This window comes from Venturia canescens, chromosome 5 (assembly GCF_019457755.1).
Source record: "Venturia canescens isolate UGA chromosome 5, ASM1945775v1, whole genome shotgun sequence".
NCBI lineage: Eukaryota > Metazoa > Arthropoda > Insecta > Hymenoptera > Ichneumonidae > Venturia > Venturia canescens.
The window spans coordinates 185,149-202,345 of NC_057425.1; the positions used below are offsets into that span (position 1 = coordinate 185,149).

General features: G+C 41.7%; 2 protein-coding genes and 1 long non-coding RNA gene across 11 annotated transcripts; 1 reads left to right on the forward strand and 2 right to left on the reverse strand.

Annotated features, from left to right (window-relative positions):
* The first annotated feature begins 1,581 nt into the window (after window positions 1-1,581).
* On the forward strand, window positions 1,582-4,086 carry LOC122411745 (uncharacterized). 4 transcript variants are annotated; one of them, XR_006261209.1, is made up of 5 exons: window positions 1,582-2,397; window positions 2,512-2,686; window positions 2,821-3,098; window positions 3,281-3,400; window positions 3,636-4,086. It is a non-coding gene; the product is annotated as an uncharacterized lncRNA (long non-coding RNA). The 4 variants fall into 4 exon arrangements; XR_006261207.1 differs by having other exon boundaries at window positions 3,649-4,086; XR_006261208.1 differs by having other exon boundaries at window positions 1,582-2,409; window positions 3,281-4,086.
* Window positions 4,087-5,332: 1,246 nt separating this feature from the next.
* On the reverse strand, window positions 5,333-8,890 carry LOC122410772 (uncharacterized). The gene is made up of 2 exons (XM_043419192.1): window positions 7,953-8,890; window positions 5,333-7,875 (listed from the first exon to the last, which is right to left on the reverse strand). The coding sequence occupies exons 1-2, from the start codon at window positions 7,980-7,982 to the stop codon at window positions 6,628-6,630; spliced, it is 1,278 nt and encodes a 425-aa protein (XP_043275127.1). The 5' UTR covers window positions 7,983-8,890; the 3' UTR covers window positions 5,333-6,627.
* On the reverse strand, window positions 8,872-16,901 carry LOC122410771 (glutamate [NMDA] receptor subunit 1-like). Of its 6 annotated transcripts, none has more exons than XM_043419189.1 (16): window positions 16,717-16,901; window positions 16,252-16,404; window positions 15,240-15,443; window positions 14,979-15,145; window positions 14,609-14,800; window positions 13,941-14,108; window positions 13,650-13,847; window positions 13,207-13,428; window positions 11,432-11,519; window positions 10,655-10,832; window positions 10,376-10,559; window positions 10,142-10,263; window positions 9,872-10,019; window positions 9,625-9,794; window positions 9,421-9,542; window positions 8,872-9,275 (listed from the first exon to the last, which is right to left on the reverse strand). In XM_043419189.1, the coding sequence occupies exons 1-16, from the start codon at window positions 16,793-16,795 to the stop codon at window positions 8,977-8,979; spliced, it is 2,694 nt and encodes an 897-aa protein (XP_043275124.1). In that variant the 5' UTR covers window positions 16,796-16,901; the 3' UTR covers window positions 8,872-8,976. The 6 variants fall into 6 exon arrangements, with proteins under 6 accessions (XP_043275124.1, XP_043275123.1, XP_043275120.1 ...); XM_043419188.1 differs by having other exon boundaries at window positions 11,420-11,519; XM_043419185.1 differs by having other exon boundaries at window positions 11,417-11,519.
* Between the last annotated feature and the right edge of the window lie 296 nt (window positions 16,902-17,197).

The window sequence follows — 17,197 nt, forward strand, 5'->3', positions numbered from 1 at the left end:
ATTTTAAAAATATAATCACTCTCAAATACGAAATTACAAATTTCGATGATATGAACATCTACAGATAGATACGCACATTTGAGACTTGTTTTCGTAGTTAATAAACGTCGTCATGTTGACGCGTGAGGTTATGATCCCCAGAGTGCTGTTGCTTGAGGAGTGTAATTAATTATATAATGAAAAAGTTTAGTGAAAAGTGGAAGGAATCAATTATTATTAATGACGTGATGAATTAGTGTCGTTTAACATTTTTTTTTTTTTTTTTTTTCAGTTTGTATACGGCGGTTGGGGAAAATGCATTTACGCGCACTGGGGGGGGGGGGGGGGGGGGGCTTGTAAGGCCCCCTGTGTGTCGGACTCTCCATGACGGAACTATCGACTAAAATAAACCCCTGACCCGGTCTCCTAGCAGCCACCCCGGAACCGCTTTCGCATTACTTCGGGGTGGTGTACTCTATCTCCCTCGAAATCATCTATCGTGCTTGAAAATTGCCTAGATGAATCAAAGCGACGAGTCGAAGGCATAGTATTTTCACAGAGCTTATTCTATGCGAGGAGGTTCTTCTGGCTTCAGCAGTGGCAGAGGTGATTCTGATGCTAATTCAGAAAGCATGCAGATGTGTTTCGACCAGCAGTTTAGATATCAAATGGAGCAAAATAATAACTGACATCGAGGTTACCAAAATCTAGCCCTGTCAAATTTATTCTCATATAATTTGATCTTCTACAATTTTTACATTAATTTTATTAAATCAGCTGTCCTTCGACTTCGCCCGTGTTGTTATTGAAAAATCTAAACTTCCTCATTTGGTTGCCCTAGAAATTAACATAAAATGTAAACTCAGCTTGATACCCCAATGTTTACTGTTTGTATTTTTATTATCCAGAAACGGGAAATGAGGAAACAAGCGTGCGCGAACTCACGCAAACTCCAATGGGTCAACGAATTCAGTACCTTACGACTCGACACGTCAATAATTTAATCCAATGGGCACCAGCAGCCTTCATTATAGCTCAAAAGCACCCATACCTGAATCTTACGAAGCTTTTTGGACTACGATTTGCCCAGATAGACAAACGTGCTGTGAAAAAATTAGAAACAGAATAACTACAGCAACACGACGTTACGATTCGGAATAGCATGACGTAAATATTGCATATTTTGCTTCCGAGTTGAGCTGCAAACTAACGGCACGTTGGTAAATTTGGCAGCACAATTGTGAAAAATAATATTAACAAGATGTCGGCAATACGCGTGCATGCGTTACAACAACAGAACGGCAACAGAACAGCAGGCCGTGCTGTTGCATTGCCGAATAGTGTGAGTAATGTAACAGCAACAGAACAGCAATAGAACAGCACATCGTGCTGCTGTATTGCCAGCAACAGAACAGCACATTGTGCTGCTGTATTGCCAGCAAAAGAACAGCACATCGTGCTGCTGTATTGCCAGCAACAGAACGGCAAAAATAATTTTAACAAATTGAAAAAAAGCGGCCGTTCCGAGGGAGACTCGATCCCGGGACCTTCGGAGTCCTAGTCTGATGCGCTATCCACTACGTTACTAAACGTCTTATATTTTAATAACATCGAAACTCTTATATAAATCACGGAGGAATAGCTTTTTTCGATTTATTCAAATTATTTTTGGTATTCTATTCGTATCGCCTTCACACTGGCGATACCACTGCCTGCTGCTGGATTGCCAGCCAAAATAATGTAGATAAATCGAAAAAAAATAATCGTTCGCTCTGAGCGAGATTCGACCCCGGGAGTTTCGGAGTTCGAATCTAGTGCCGTATGTACTCCGTTATCAGCATATTGTACTTACATACTAACAAAATTTATATGTAAATTGTGAACCAAGATTTATATAGAAGTTTTGTTGTTTCTAAACTATAAGACATCTAGTAGCGTAGTGGATAGCGCATCAGACTAGGACTCCGAAGGTCCCGGGATCGAGTCTCCCTCGGAACGGCCGCTTTTTTTCAATTTGTTAAAATTATTTTTGCCGTTCTGTTGCTGGCAATACAGCAGCACGATGTGCTGTTCTTTTGCTGGCAATACAGCAGCACAACGTGCTGTTCTATTGCCGTTTCGTTGCTGTTACATTACCCACGCTTATTCGGTTAATACAACGGCACAGCGTGCTGTTCTGTTGTCGTTCTGTTGCTATTACGAATTGGCACGTCGTGTCGGCGTATTGTGATTCTTTTTACGGTATTAAACGCAATACCGTGCCGTCATAATAAAGCTTTATGCGGCGGCAAAAGATACCATATTTGTGTTTCAAAATTCAATTTCGTGCCGTGTTATTGCTGTAATTCTAGCGCAAAATATCTATCTGGGTGGGAACAAGATGCCGAGGTCGTGATTTGGTTGGCCACAGACGCGCAGGTAAATATAAAGGTACACATTCAGAAGCACCGATAAACAAGTCAATTGAAGTCTTCAAGTTTTGTAGTACTTTATTGTGTATTAAACTTTATTTTTTTTTCTGCTCGTGAATAGTTGAACGAAGAAATATATTGGCCAATGAACTAAAACAATTTGACGATTGACAAATTTACTCAATCGTTAAAGAGTTCTTCGAACACACTTTTTACAATCAGAGAGTCATAACTATTGTGAAATCCGATCAACAGATCGAAAGGGTCGTCGTTCGCATGTTCGCTTGGCCATCTTCGTAAGTAACCGACCATTTATTGGACCTAATTTTTAAATATTTTAAGAAATTGTAGAAGAAGTTTACGATTTGAGGGGTTTATGCGTATGCGTTGAAATTTCAATGTGTTTTTTTTTAAATATTTTTATAAACAGGAGACCGTCGCGGGTTTACGCAAAAGAACGGCATCGGAAAAGAATCGGAAGATTTTCAAGACTCTCCTCGTCAACGAGGAATTCTAAAAATGCCTGTAAATTTTGTAAGCACTGCCGGAATCATTGGTCACTAGAAACAATGAGATCCAACGTTTGATCGACAAAATACTTGTAAACGCAATCACAAGCCCAAACGACCGGAAAATCTGGGAGACTATGAGCTACGTCTATCGAATCAAAGATACGCACGCTTGGTACAGAGATGGTTCTCGAGAACGGTAATTATTCGGAAGTGGGGCTCCCGCTGTAATCGGGCTGAAATTTTTTTTTTTCAAGTTTTTTATGCGCAAAGAACATGAGAAAAAGCAATATTCAGGTGAAAAAAATTTTCAGCCCGATTATAGCAGGAGCCCCACTTCCGAATATTTAACGTAGAATTTTCTTGATATCTGACTTATAGGTAGAGGCTTCAGAAGCGGGGGAGGAGATTCCTCGAGAGAACGTGAAATGTCACGGAGACAACAAAAGACAAGAGCGAAAGTCTTCCAAACTCGACCTAAGGAGTTACTAACGAAACAAGGTTTGTGTTACACTCTGTAATCTAAACGATATTCCTATTGAGTTCCTCGCAACATTTAATATTTTGGAAACTTGGATGCCTCGGAAGACATTAAAAAAAAATAAAATAAAATAAAATAAAAAAGTTGTAACGCTCATTGTTCTAGTTCAGACGGAAGGAAACTTCCTCATCTAAAAAATACGCAGCGTGTTCAAATTTTTATAGCACGAAATTTATACATTATAACATCACACAGAAATGTTTACCAGATTGATGTTCGGGATCTTCAGCTTCTGCTATAACGTCGCTATAGAACCGGGGCAGTTGTTCTCCTCTGAAACATCTAAAATTGATTGCGTCCTCTTTTTGCACCCAGCCACAATCATTCGGGTCGAAATGACCAACAGGATCTCTTTCGTAGGCATTTCCTAGCGGATTGTACGATCAGATTTTTTATCGAAACGACTACAAAAACGACCGAAATCGGTTGTTTTCGATCGTTTTTGTACTTTTTTCGACCGTTTCCTGGTCGTACAATCCGCTAGGGTTCTGCCATATTACTGTAGCACCGGCGGTGATATCCTGCCGTGTCACTGATTTTAGCTGGCAGCACGGTATCACAATTTTAACTGGTATTTTTGGCGGATTAATAACGTCTGTGCACATTTTTCCAACGTTTTATCAGTAAATAAAATTATATTACTCAATTCTTGTATTTTTGAAAAAAAAAAACGCAACGTTTCTCCGGCCTTTCCATTGTGAAGTGGTAAGCCAGAGAGGCAGACTGGGAACTAAACCAACTTCTAAATTTTCTACGTATAGGAGCAGCTACGATGTGATTCTCCGTATTACATTCATCAGCTATGGTAGGGGTTCTGCGTTTGTACGTTATTATTTTAAATCATTAAGCAGGGTTTACATCGAATCCCACATTTCTCTAAAGCGCGCTCAAATTTTTTCAAATACTACATGCATATAGGGGAGTATGGGGCAAAGTGGCCCACTTAAGGAATTTAACGAGTTTTGTCGGGTAGCACATGGTCATTTACTTATTTTTATGTCCCCAAACTGATTCCACCTCCTTATTGCTCGAATTTTGAAAAAAAAAAATTTTTGGGGCAAAGTGGCCACCCCCTCGAATGCGGTGAAAATCGATAATTGTCACTTCTGGTTAAATAGACGTTGTAATAGACTGTTCCCGCATGGAACATTGAAGGCCGCGATAAACCGAAAAGAAACGAGGCATAGTAGGTACCCTCCTTCGATGGGATGAAAAAAGAATTAGTCGGAATACTTGGATAAATTTTGCCATTACCAGTGGCAAAAGCCCGTTCTTATCGGGGGCAAATCGTGGGAAAACCGCCATTATCACGAGTCTGTCGTATCGCGCAAATCTAGTGAGTAAGAAAAAAGAGATCATCAAAAAAGAAAAATTCTCGTCTGCGGCGGACGTTGCGTGTAGGGGAACATGGGGCAAAGTGGCCATCCACTTTTTTGGGGCATTTTTGAATTCTGGGGCAAAGTGGCCATTCACGCAATTCCGATTTCTGGCGGGGCACAGGTTCAGTGAGAATTCTATGTTTTTTGAGAAATTGATAGCTATTTGAGGCAGAGGGTGAGAATCATTTTGCGAATTACTGATAAATGTCTATTTTATTTTAATTGACAAAAATCGTACTTATAATGGACTTGATCTTCATCAACACCTGCACACAAGGTGTGCGCCCATTTTAGGCATGTTTCGCAGCGAATTCAATCTTTGGAGGAATGCGAATAAAGTTGATCGCAGAAAATATGGGAGTATGGGGCAAAGTGGCCCACTTAAGAAATTTAACGAGTTTTGTCGGTTAGCACATGGTCATTTACTTATTTTTATGTCCCAAAAATGATTCCACCTTCTTATTTTTCGAATTTGGAAAAAAAAAATTTTTGGGGCAAAGTGGCCACCCCTCCTCAAATGCGGTGAAAATCGATAATTGTCGCTTCTCGTTAAATAGACGTTGTAATTGACTGTTTCCGCAAGGAACATTGAAGGCTGCGATAAAACAAAAAGAAACGAGGCATAGTAGGGACCCTCCTTCGATAGGATGAAAAAAAAAAAAATTAGTCGAAATACTTGGATAAATTTTACCATTACCCGTGGCAAAACCCCGTGGAAAAAAAAAAAAATTATCAGTAATTCACAAAATGATTCTCACCCTCTGCCTCGAATAGCTATATAAATTTTTCAGAAAACATAGAATTCTCACTGATCCTGTGCCCCAGAAATCGGAATTCCGTGAGTGGCTACTTTGCCCCAGAATTCAAAAATGCCCCGAAAAAGTGGGTGGCCACTTTGCCCCATGTCTCTTCGATTTTATTCATTTACAGGATTATTGTGACCATCAGAGCCCCTGAGGGCAGACATGTGCAAATGATTTGGTACCCCCGCCCCTCTTTTTTTAACAATTTCGAAGCGCTGTCATGATGGCAGACGCGTTCCTTATTAATGCTTCTTAGGGTATAATTATCGCTATCAATAACGTCTGCCACGTGAGCTAATCATATAAAAATTTTGCTCGCCAGTTCCCTAACTACAAGGCTAACCAACTGTTTTTATGACGAAAGACTGCCTCAAAGGTTTGACCGCGTAGCGGTGAGATTGAGAAGCTTCGGAACGCCACAGTCTTGCTATAAACAATCTTTTGCGCTTGTGCGCTTCGTTTCACAGTATCATATTGTATCTAATATTTTCTTATCTTAAATTGGCAATGCTCCTTTTCGGTGGCTGCTCTCTTCTCCTCGACGACGATATTATGCGCTGCCTCACGGTTTTACTCTCGTTGCTCTCGCGCGTTGCGGGGTCGTCGCCACACTCGCCACGTCCCCCCGTTTTCGTTTGTTATTGAAACAACACCGCAGTAACACCATTATTTTTTGAATTGTGATGTGAAACATATAATTATTGAAGATACCGTGGTAAATTTTAACCAAATCGCATTGACGCGGAAAATTTTTGTTCGTTTTGGTTCGTGATGATGTATGAAAAAATGAAGCGCATGTGCATCGAAACATCACGCGTTCTCTTCACAACCAACCGGCACATTATTATTTTCTATATATAGATTTATTTGAAAAGATTTTCGTTTGAAAAGAAAATTTATAAATGTTGTTTATTTACTATATAAAAGAAGAAAAAAAAAAAAATCATTACATATGCATTAGAGTAGACAAAAGTATAGCATTGGTTAGGCTAGACACAGCTAGATTTATGGTGACGTCGTAGTATTAGTAGAGTCGATAGTTCGAAGACTTTGACGTTTTGAGGGTTTGAGGTTATATTCGCATTGTTCGGATTTCGCGCCAGTTACAGAATCTTGGCAAATCTTACATATGGTCGATGAATTTTTGGGAACACTCTGACATCGATAATTTTTACTTGGTTTGGAATCGGCAATTTTATCAACTCGTTTACTTTCCTGAGCAGCAGGTGAGGCCGAGCTGCCTGGATAACCGAAACTCTTGGATTTGCTGTATTTGTAAAGTCTGTCGTTCGGCTGATGGCGATAAGAGCATTTTTCAAAATTTCCACCGTTACTCGGATCATTACAGATTGTACAGGTCATAGAGTCTTTTATAACCTTGCGGCAATTTCCTTGTTTTTCACCACCGCTGCTGATCTCTTCATCGTTAGTTAATTTTTTCAGGCTAGCACTTGCTATAGGTCGAGTATTGGCGGTCTGCTCGTAAGACAGTTTACCGACCCGATCGTCGTCGTATTCATTCTCCGGATGATTCCTGATTTTGTCGTTAGAGAAAGATTTATCATCTTCCGCTTGTTCGTAATACCTCGGGATTTCGGATGATTCATCTGCTCCGGCGTATCGAGGGTTAGGAGATAGGAGGGGGGTCGTTGTCAAGGTCTCAGCGGAATTTTGGATCGCGTATCGTCGGCCGAACGGTGTCGTCGTCGTCGTCGTCGTCGTCGTTTCGTCCGAATCGTCATTGCTATAACGTCGTCGCTCGGACGGTATGCTTCCCTCATCCTCCTTGTTGTAACGACGAGAACTTCCATACGTCTTGATTGTTCCTTGCGGCCGTGCAACGTACGAGCACTGTTCGTACTTTGAGCGTGTTTTTGGATCTTGGCATACCATGCATATCATCGAATCTTTAACGACGCGTTCGCAGCCATCCACTTTTTTTCCAGCCTCGCTCCCCGAGATTTCAGTTTTGGTTGCCTGCTGCGCCACCGTCTCGCCCGATGGATCATTGAAGAATTCATCGCCGAAACGATAACCGGCTAATTGTTGTTCAGTGCCCGACGAATAATCTTCCCCCGAAATATCTCGAGCCAGTCTGCTGCTCGTCGCACTCATCGAGCCGCCGCTGGAATCTCCGAAACGTCGGTATTCCTTTGCTAACGATGAATCTTTTCGTGGTTGATCGAATGATCGGCTGCCAATCGCGGTAGCCTCGACTCCCAACAACCATACGAGCGACACCGTCAGCCAAAACTATTCTCCAAATGATAAGAAAAACGCAACGGTTTGTATTTTTTTCAATTTCTTTCGCATCGCGTAGTTAGACTTACCATCAGTTTTTTCATAAATATCGTAGTCATCGCGATTGAATGGTTACGGGCGATTCGTTGGCCAGCCCACTCCGGGCAACGAAATAAAATGAACGCTCCGCGACAGATATCCTTCAATTTATAACGATTTTTGTCCTGCCCGCCCTCGTCTTTCTCCGCGTTTTAATTCTTTTTTCTTTTTCCTCCTCCTCCCCCATGAATTTTGCGGTTAAATCGCCCGATTAGCGTGTTACACGAACCTGCTTCGCTCGCCCGATGTCCTCACTTATTTTCTCCGCACTTTTTTCTCATCTCGATCCGTTCGAATGATTCCGTACTTTTCCCCGTAACGTCAAACTCTCACTTATAGCCTACCCTGCGATTTCAAACTCTTTTACTCCGTAAATTTATTTATTTTTTTCCTCGGATCTTTATATTTTCGACTTTTAGAAGAGGGATAGAAGGAATGTATCGCACGACAGAAAAAAAAGAGAATTGGTCCGGAGGATATGTCGAAATTGGAATAAATTGAGTGCTGGTTTCGGTATCGTAAGAATTTGCGTGATTCGTGAGAACGAGCGCGGAAACTGCGATCGCAATCGCGATATCGTACGCAGGCCATCCGGAACGAGGATACGGTGTGGTGGTATCGTCGGCGGTCGCTCCCATATAGCAGCAATGCGATCTAGTCCATCGATCTGGACCGCAACATTTCCGTGATTAAACGAACGCAACGAGCGTTCAGCGTCGTAGTAGTACGTAATAAAACAATGGAAAAGTGAAAGTTGGGATCGCGCGCGGACAACAGGATTCTCGGCGGATCAATGGCCCGGGCCGGCGGGCCGCGACGCGGTATTTATCGCTTTTGTAAAACAAACCGGTCGCATAACAACGATCCATCATGCGAAGCAAATACAAATAAATTAATGTAATACAATAATTACATAAACAAGACATTTATTCGAGATTCGAGAAACTCGAGTGCGATAGTCCGAAATTTGTTAAATGCAAAGCTATATATTTGTAAAAATAACGAGTCTGCTGATTATTCCTTGAATGGAAAGTTGCGGGGATAAACGGAAATATGTGATACGCGTGGTCTGGGGCCGAGGGGCCTGTCAACGAAAGCCCCCACGCTCGGGGCCGGTTTCATCATCTTCAAGTTTTCCGTTATTTTGTCCATCATCGATTTTTCATAGCGCCGCCGTTCCTTCGCTCGTTGTTCAGCTTCTTTCGACTTGTTGTCATTGTTGAGAGAATTTCTTCGCCGATAATAAATCACCTCCCCGGCAAGTGTTATCATCGCAAGCGCCAGGCCGAACAGCGTCGCGATGAACACACCCCCTGCCATATTTTTATTACACTTGTGATAAAAATTATTAGCTTTTATACGAGCGGATTCCTCCGCTCATCGGGATGATCCCTCATTTTTAAATCCTCGTTGAATCGTCACAAAGCTCTCAACTTATTTTTTAAAGAGAATACGTACCAAGACTTTCCAGTGTAATACCCTCGTTATCGTCGACATTTTGACATTGATTTTTGAGAGTGCTGTTCCAATATTCTCCGGCCAATCGCTCGAAATATCTTGCCTTTTGGAGATCCAATATTCTGTAATAAACGAGGTACTATGTACGCAAACGCACTCGCGTACAAAATAAATAAGAAAAATTTTATTTAAACGCGAATTGACCTTCTGCTTATTTCCTCCTGAAGGTGGCTGCCCTGTTGTACCGCAATTGCGTACGGTTGTTCGGCAAAAACTTCCCCGACTTCGGTCAAGTTGCAATCTCTTGTTACTTGATACTTTATTTCAGCGGAGTCGTGAATGAACGCAAACTCGGCGTCGTCACTTTCGAGAACCTGAAATTTGACAGACATTTGCAGCAGGAATGTTGAAGCGCGGCGTTCAGCGAGTGAGAAAAGCATTGCCGACTTACCTTCCGGAAACCTTCCTCGGCCGTTTTAACGGGGCCAACTTGCGAGATGGCCAAAAGAATATGACCGTACTGTTCTTTTATAGGATAATCCCAAACTCTGTACTCGATCTGATCGCTCGTGCTGTTGAGAGTTATTTCCTTCCATACACTGCGCCAAGAGAAATCACCCTCGAATATTCGATAATATAATAGAGGCATGCATCGCGATGAGTTTGCGAGGCAACGCGGTTCGGGGGTGTACTCACCCGCTTGTAACACGCGTATACTCACTTGTAAAGCTTATCTTCGGCATTTTTCATATTTGTAAAATATTGGTGGATCGTCGAGTTGGCCAGCACGGTATAATTGATTCGCGATTGTCGAGCCAGCTGTTCGAGCGATTGGACCGGTGACTTGGATTCCAAAATAAATAAAACGGAGTAAGTTTTTATTTTTTATCGAGAATTCTCCGTTCCAAAGATTGAGCAGCTCGACAAAAACAAAACAAACCCAAACAAAAAATACCTGCATTCTCTCGACCGTGAGAAAAGCGGCGAGGTTCGCGGTAAACGTTGCGAGCATGAGAACGACGAATAACCAATAAGCTGCGACGAGTGTTCTGCTGGAAAGAGCTTTCGGGGCTTCCCCGCCACCCTGAGGTGTGAATGAAGTCAGGGCAAACCAGAAGCTCTCTTTGAGCGTGAATTCTCTGAAAATTTTCGTCGTTCCACGGATACCATCGTTTATATTGTGCAGACGATTGTGCGCGCGATAGATGAGAATTTTTTCAAAATCGTAGCCCACCTGCAGGGATAAGGATAAATTTTTTTGTTGTTTCGAGCGCTGTAGGGAGAATATTTATCCAAAATCCAGATCATTATTCCAGTGAGTGTCAGAGCTCCGACTATACTGAGCCAGACTTCCAGTCTTAGGACGGTCATGAATTTGAAGAGAGATGTTTTCCGTGAAGGTTTTCTCATCACTACCGAGGCAAGTCCCGAGTCGTCCCCAATCGGCAAGTATATATAATAACGAATCAGCATAAAAGTCCAAAAATTGGTGAAAATTTGTCCACTCGAGCAGAACGCAACCAAAAATTCGTAATTCTCGTGTCATGCGCGCGCGCGCACACGCACACACACACACACACACACACCGCAGTGCTCAATTATCTTTGCTACGGTGATAATAATTGCTGGTATGCGGGGGGAAAACAACAACAGCAACCGATTTTAGTGGTGAGACCAACGACTCGTGAAAAATGACAGACAATATATGAATGCAAAAATACAAACTTGTAGCCCTCGACAATATTGAATACAAGTATAAGATCTCGCGCGGGCATCGGGCAAAGAACGAACGCCCGCGGAAAAAAGATTTTCACGGACGTGAGTCTCAACGATTAAGAAAACAATGAGAAGATGTAGAGGCAAGAGTGCTGGTGGATATATATAGGTTCGTAAAGCGGAAGGTGGCAAAATTTGGTAAAAGCTGGGGAATACATTAGTCCGAGTGTTGTTTCGCTCGTTTGTTTTGTTGGCTGAAAAAGAAACAAGGAGATACTACCACCAATGAGTATACCGGACTGTTCGAAAAACGGTGTTACAAAGTCAACGACTTCCTCGCGTTCGGAGGTCATCGTCATTGCGCCGATCGAGATGTCAGTTTCCTGTGTCAGACATACATTAACCCACTTGCGAGCTTTCGAAAGTAAGAAAACATTACTCAACATTTCAGTCGGTCAATGTCTATTATACATTTTTTATATTTTCTATTGGAATTTGAGCAAAAATAATAATCCATCAGCATTAAACAATACACATGAGAGCGTGCACGCAGTCCTATAAGTTTGTTTATATAACGAATATACAGATCAAGAACGAGGTCGACACGAGGCCCTTTGTCGTTAGAGTTGGAGTCACTTTTTCGACCACTGCAACACGCTCAGTTAATCGATAGATCTCTTAGAGTAAAGTTCATTAAATAAAATATATAATTGCTCTGCTTAAACTTTGTGCCATTTATTTCGAAACCTGCTTCCATAATCCAATATTTTCTGTTCTATTCTGTTCTGTTTCCCCGCCCCCCCCCCCTCCCTTTTCTCTTTTGAAAACGAGTTCCTTTGTGCGAAATAGTTGGGGTAAATTCATTGAAAATCGATCAATACGATAATGAGCCGCGTAGTATAATGCGCGTTGTCAGTGACAACGCGGTCTCGGGGGGGGGGGGGGGGGGGGGTCTCTTTCTGATTATTATTTTTTGAGTTTTGATTAACACTCGTAGGCGTAACAATACACACACATCCATACCAGCGACGAGAGGAGCTATTTACAAGTGTAACCTGGCACAGGAGGTACACGTACGTACGCCGCAGGATGATGCGCTTATCGATTTGACGAAAGTGTATAAACATTATACGACGACACATACGAAAAGAAGAAAAAAAATATGCACGAGTATGTACACTATTTACACGCATGTATATATTATGTATGTACACGATCTGGCTCATGGGCGGATTATTGTATATTTTTATACACAGTACACAAACACGAAAATCTATTCGCGCGAGTGTACCTTACTGTTATTGCGAATAAATTAATTAGATACTACCAATGAGTATGCCGGATTGGGCGAAATATGGAGCAACAAAGTCTATTACTTCCTCGCGTTCCGAGGTCATTGTTAGTGCAGCGACCACGATGTCAGTTTCCTGTATATTAAAACGTTGCACGTTTATTTTATATACACAATATGAATATGTGCATGCATGATTTATCAAGTATATATTTTCGTGTATTTCGTGTACTTTTTGTCTCCTCGTCCGGTCGCATCACTGTCGCTGCGCGCGCGCTTCGAGATTCTAATGTAATCCTTATAATCGGTCTATATTCTATATATTTGGTATAGTATATTAATTAGCATATCGCCGCGATTATATGCGAAAATTTCCAAATTTTGTGCCTCTTTGTCCTCGGTAAGTTTATGAAAATTATCAATACATTTGCCAGCACTTTTATTCGAATCGACTTTGTTCCGTTATTTAAGGTCGACGAATCGTACGACGTAAGTTTCGTAGGCTATTGTTATACATAAGACGTAATAAATCAATATAACGAAGGCGATCGATTCGAATACGACAGAGAGAACGATAATTGGTACTTTTTGCACAAAGGCTATGTCGCTCGATACGACATAGAAGTAAAGTAAAAAAAAAAAAAGAAGGGTGGTGTAGGAGGGAATGCATGAAAAAATAGATGTGAAAGAATAATAATAATAATAATAATAATAATAATAATAATAATAATAATAATAATAATAATAATAATAAAAAGAGAGGAAAATATAATACTTACTCCTCGAGCGAGGTCACCCACCAGTCCTGTCCACTTTCCATTCGGCAGTTTTTCACCAAAAGACATATCCTCGGGAATCACGAGATCGTAATCAAAGTTAGATTGTACGGAAAGTTCTTTGATAAAATCGATGCAGTATCCTTCCCAAATGTCTTTACCCTCGCTGTCCTTCACCGGTAAACCGGTCACCGGATCTCTCTTTATCGATGACCACGGTACGGCCTATACTTTGTATCAATCGATTAAAAAAAAACGTGCGATTTAGCTAAATGCCCGAGGATATTAGGTAAGTTTAATAAAGGGGAGGAAGCTTGCAGCTAATCGTACACGAGCGTAGCCCTATTCGCAGATTACGCGCATCAACGGAATTAACATTTTTTATTTTAATTCATGAAAGGAGCATTATTTAAGAACGGTAGGAGGAATGGCTGAAATTCGTTCACCTCGGTTGTTCCAACTCTGAAATAACGTTTAGCCGGTAAATTTTGTTTTCCCGGTGCAAGATTAATGCGGTCCTGCTGCGTCCAATTGCCGAGTCTCTCCAGATTACCATCTTTGAGGGTCTCGAACTCCATGGTTACACGAGGCGCCAAAATCATGTACTTGTCCTCGTACCGAAGTAAATCGTTTTGGAGCAATAGCTTTTTTTGGAACAATAGTATATGAAAAATAATAACCTCGGAAGGAATGATGATGGAGGGATCGCTATTTTTTTTTTCCATTTGAATTCTTACCCCGGCGAGTGTTACGTTGAAGGCTTTCGTCAGAGGATGCGTCGCATTAGTTGTATTACCGATTTCGCACTTGAACGACTTTACTTTGAAACTCACTCCGTTTCTAATCATTTCGGCAAAAGTTGCCACAAAAATGCCGATCAATCTTTTGACAAAGTGTGGAAATACCTGAAAAATGGAATTTTAAAAGACAATCGAAAGTTGCGTTGAAAAGGTTCGCTCTCGTTTCACTCGCCTAAAAAGTTGTCTAAAAATAAATGAAATGTTTTCCAGAGGCGATTGCAACGGGGGGAAAGATGTAAATAATGAGAGAAAGGATCGCAGAGCTGTAGCAGCGAGAACCGGGAAGAGGGAGGAAAAAGTAACAGCGGATGAATTTGTATGGTGAGGAAAAAAATATGCGCGAGCTAAGCGCGGATTCACGGCCCCGTGGCGATCGTGGACGTGGGGACACTCTCGCTCCTTCCCGCCGGTATCGTCGCCGCCACCGCCGCGCCCTGTAACATTTTCACACTCTCGAGCCCGTCTCATCATCCTCCTCGTCGTTCTTTCTCCTTTTATTTTTTCCTAAATCGTATAGCCGGGGTTGGAGCAGGTTGGACGAGCTCCGCGTATACATGAGACGACAAAGCGAGAAGAGAAGAAGCTGAATATGCGCGGTGACAAACCTGGAAATCGTCGGGACATTTGCAGGGCACTTGACCGAGTATCTGACAGCAGGATCGCGTGCTCATCGTGATAACGTCGACGGTTACGTTCAACTCGGCACCACCCGAGATGTATTTGAAATTTTGATACTTCCTGTCGGTAAACAGAAGGTACCAGGTCCCGTTTCTCCTCACCAATCCTCCATCGAGAGCCTCGAACAATAATAATAATAATAACAACAACAGCAGCATTGTAAGAAGAATAATAAATATAACGAGGATATTGTGATAAGAGATGCGAAAAGGGGGATTGACTCGGTCAGTCCGAGTCAATCCCCCAAAAAAAAAATATTGCACGGTGTATCGATAATAATGGGGGAAGGAAACTCACGGTCTTGAAGAGATATTCCATTCGATCGGTTGTCGCAAAAATCGCGTAATACGAGGGCGATGGTCTGACGGCACGAATTTTAGCGATCGTTGCATCCGACAGTTCATCGATAACGACCAACCGTATTATCGATTCTCCAATCAAGTAATACAACGATTGGTTCAAATCTACAATATAATTTTTCTTATTTTTATTTAAACTCCGTTGAAGCTCGGTTCAAAGGCAATAACGGCCAACGAAGATTGCCTCCGAACGACTTGCCTTGTTCGTTTTCGAAGATGAGGGCCATGTCGGTCGCATTTTTATCGGTCAACAAGTCATCGAGAGCCTGAATGTACGGCAAAATGGCCAGTTCACCGCGTCTGTAAATAATCGTATTCGAAGCGGCTATTTTTTGCAATTGTTCCCAACCGGTCCACGTCAAATCCAAGAGCATCGTGATTCCGCTCATCATGGCTGCACAGGCTTTAAAACCGGAAAAACAAATAGCATCAGGCTCATATCGCGTTATATCCCATATTTATGAGATATACGGGATTAACTAACGGCTCCCAAATTATGAATAATATTTATTCAGCCGTGTGTACCACTTAAGGCCCACTTGAGGAATTTAACGAGTTTTTTTTTCCGCTTAGCACACGCTGGTCATATACTTATTTTTTTTATGTCCCAAAAATGATTCCGCACCTCCTTATTTCGCGAATTTTGAAAAAAAAAAACAAAAAAAAAATTGTCGCAAAGTGGCCACCCCCTCGAACGCGGTGAAAATCGATAATTGTCACTTCTCGTTAAATAGACGTTGTAATTGACTGTTCCCGCATGGAACATTGAAGGCTGCGTATAAAGAAACAACGAGGCATAGTAGGGATGAGGACCCTCCTTCGATGGAATGAAAAAGAAATGAGTCGGAATGCTTGGATAAATTTAGCCATATTATGTTGCTTGTATTTTCTGCGATCAACTTTATTCGCATTTCTCCGAAGTGTGCAGGTATTGATGAAGATGAAGTGTCAGTTATAAGCGCGATTTTATCAGTAATTCGAAAACTCACTCCTCCCTGCCTCAAATATTTATAAATTTCTCAGAAAGCATATGGAATTTTCGCTGATACTATGCCCCAGAAGTCGGAATTCCGTGAGTAGCCACTTTGCCCCATGTTCCCCTACTTGTATAACAGGTATAAAGGAATTACTAATTAACGTTCGACTCATCATCCGATGCACGTTCAATTGAATCTCGCTATACTTGATAGAGTAAATTCGTCGTTCGTTACCATTATCCAGACTCGAGTCGAGGTCTTCACGGTTGACTTCGATAATGACGGCGTCCATCCTCAATACGCCACCGCCAAAATCCTTTTCCGCGATCGCGAGTACCTCGTTTATCACCCCCTTAATCGTCACATCCGTGCTCTCGGTTACGATCACTGAACAGTCAAACATCGACGCGCTCACCATTCCATTTCACAAAAAAAATTCGTCTCTCTCGTCATTTTTCCAAATATGATTTTTTTATTTTATTTTTTACTATTATACAAATGAAAAATATACGTTAAATAAAACGAAAGCAAATAAGCCTCGTGTCGCAAAGTCATCGTCGTTAATTGTAACCGTATCGAACAAAAGTTGATATTAACATTTTTTTTCGTCCTTCAACTTTTTTTTATGACATATGCGGAAAGTAAAAATGAATGAATTTACGGTCCACCAAGGCCCAAGCTTTCGACTCAATGACTTACGGAATTTAATCGGCGTTTGGGCGAACGCAACGATGGAAAAAGTGAAGAAAGACGCGGCTATTTGGGCGACGTGACCCATCGCGTCGTTATTATAAATGTTATTTAAAATCAACGGGTTCCAATATTATCCAAGAAGGATAATAATATGTAGAAAAATAAGCGCGCGACACTGCCAAGACCGCTTGGAATGAAATAAAAGGTAAGCCCAGATAGATAGAAATTGTACGAGCGCTACTGAGTCTGCGCCAGCATTTACCACACCGTGTCCCCTATAGCTTTTTATGCATATTTCATGTCGATGCCTATCATCAAAAAAATGGTCTAGTCCTGCTATACGAGTTGCAGGACTTGATGGATCGAGGAACGGCCTCCTCCTCCTCCTCCTCCTCCTCCTCCTCCTCCTCTCTATACTCTGCTTGCTCGCGTACATCGATATTTGTCATGCAAACAAAGTTCCTTCATTTTATTATATATATCTTCA

What these genes read in the sequence shown, in the direction of transcription:
- LOC122410772 (XM_043419192.1), bottom strand. Translation starts at nt 7,982, where the DNA reads ATGACTACGATATTTATGAAAAAACTGATG. An exon ending in TATTTATGAAAAAACTGATG is followed by an intron (nt 7,876 to 7,952) that starts GTAAGTCTAACT and finishes TTTGGAGAATAG; the next exon opens with TTTTGGCTGACGGTGTCGCT.
- LOC122410771 (XM_043419185.1), bottom strand. Translation starts at nt 16,795, where the DNA reads ATGGGTCACGTCGCCCAAATAGCCGCGTCTTTCTTCACTTTTTCCATC. An exon ending in TGGAATATCTCTTCAAGACC is followed by an intron (nt 14,801 to 14,978) that starts GTGAGTTTCCTT and finishes TTATTGTTCGAG; the next exon opens with GCTCTCGATGGAGGATTGGT. An exon ending in CCGAGGAAGGTTTCCGGAAG is followed by an intron (nt 9,795 to 9,871) that starts GTAAGTCGGCAA and finishes GTCAAATTTCAG; the next exon opens with GTTCTCGAAAGTGACGACGC.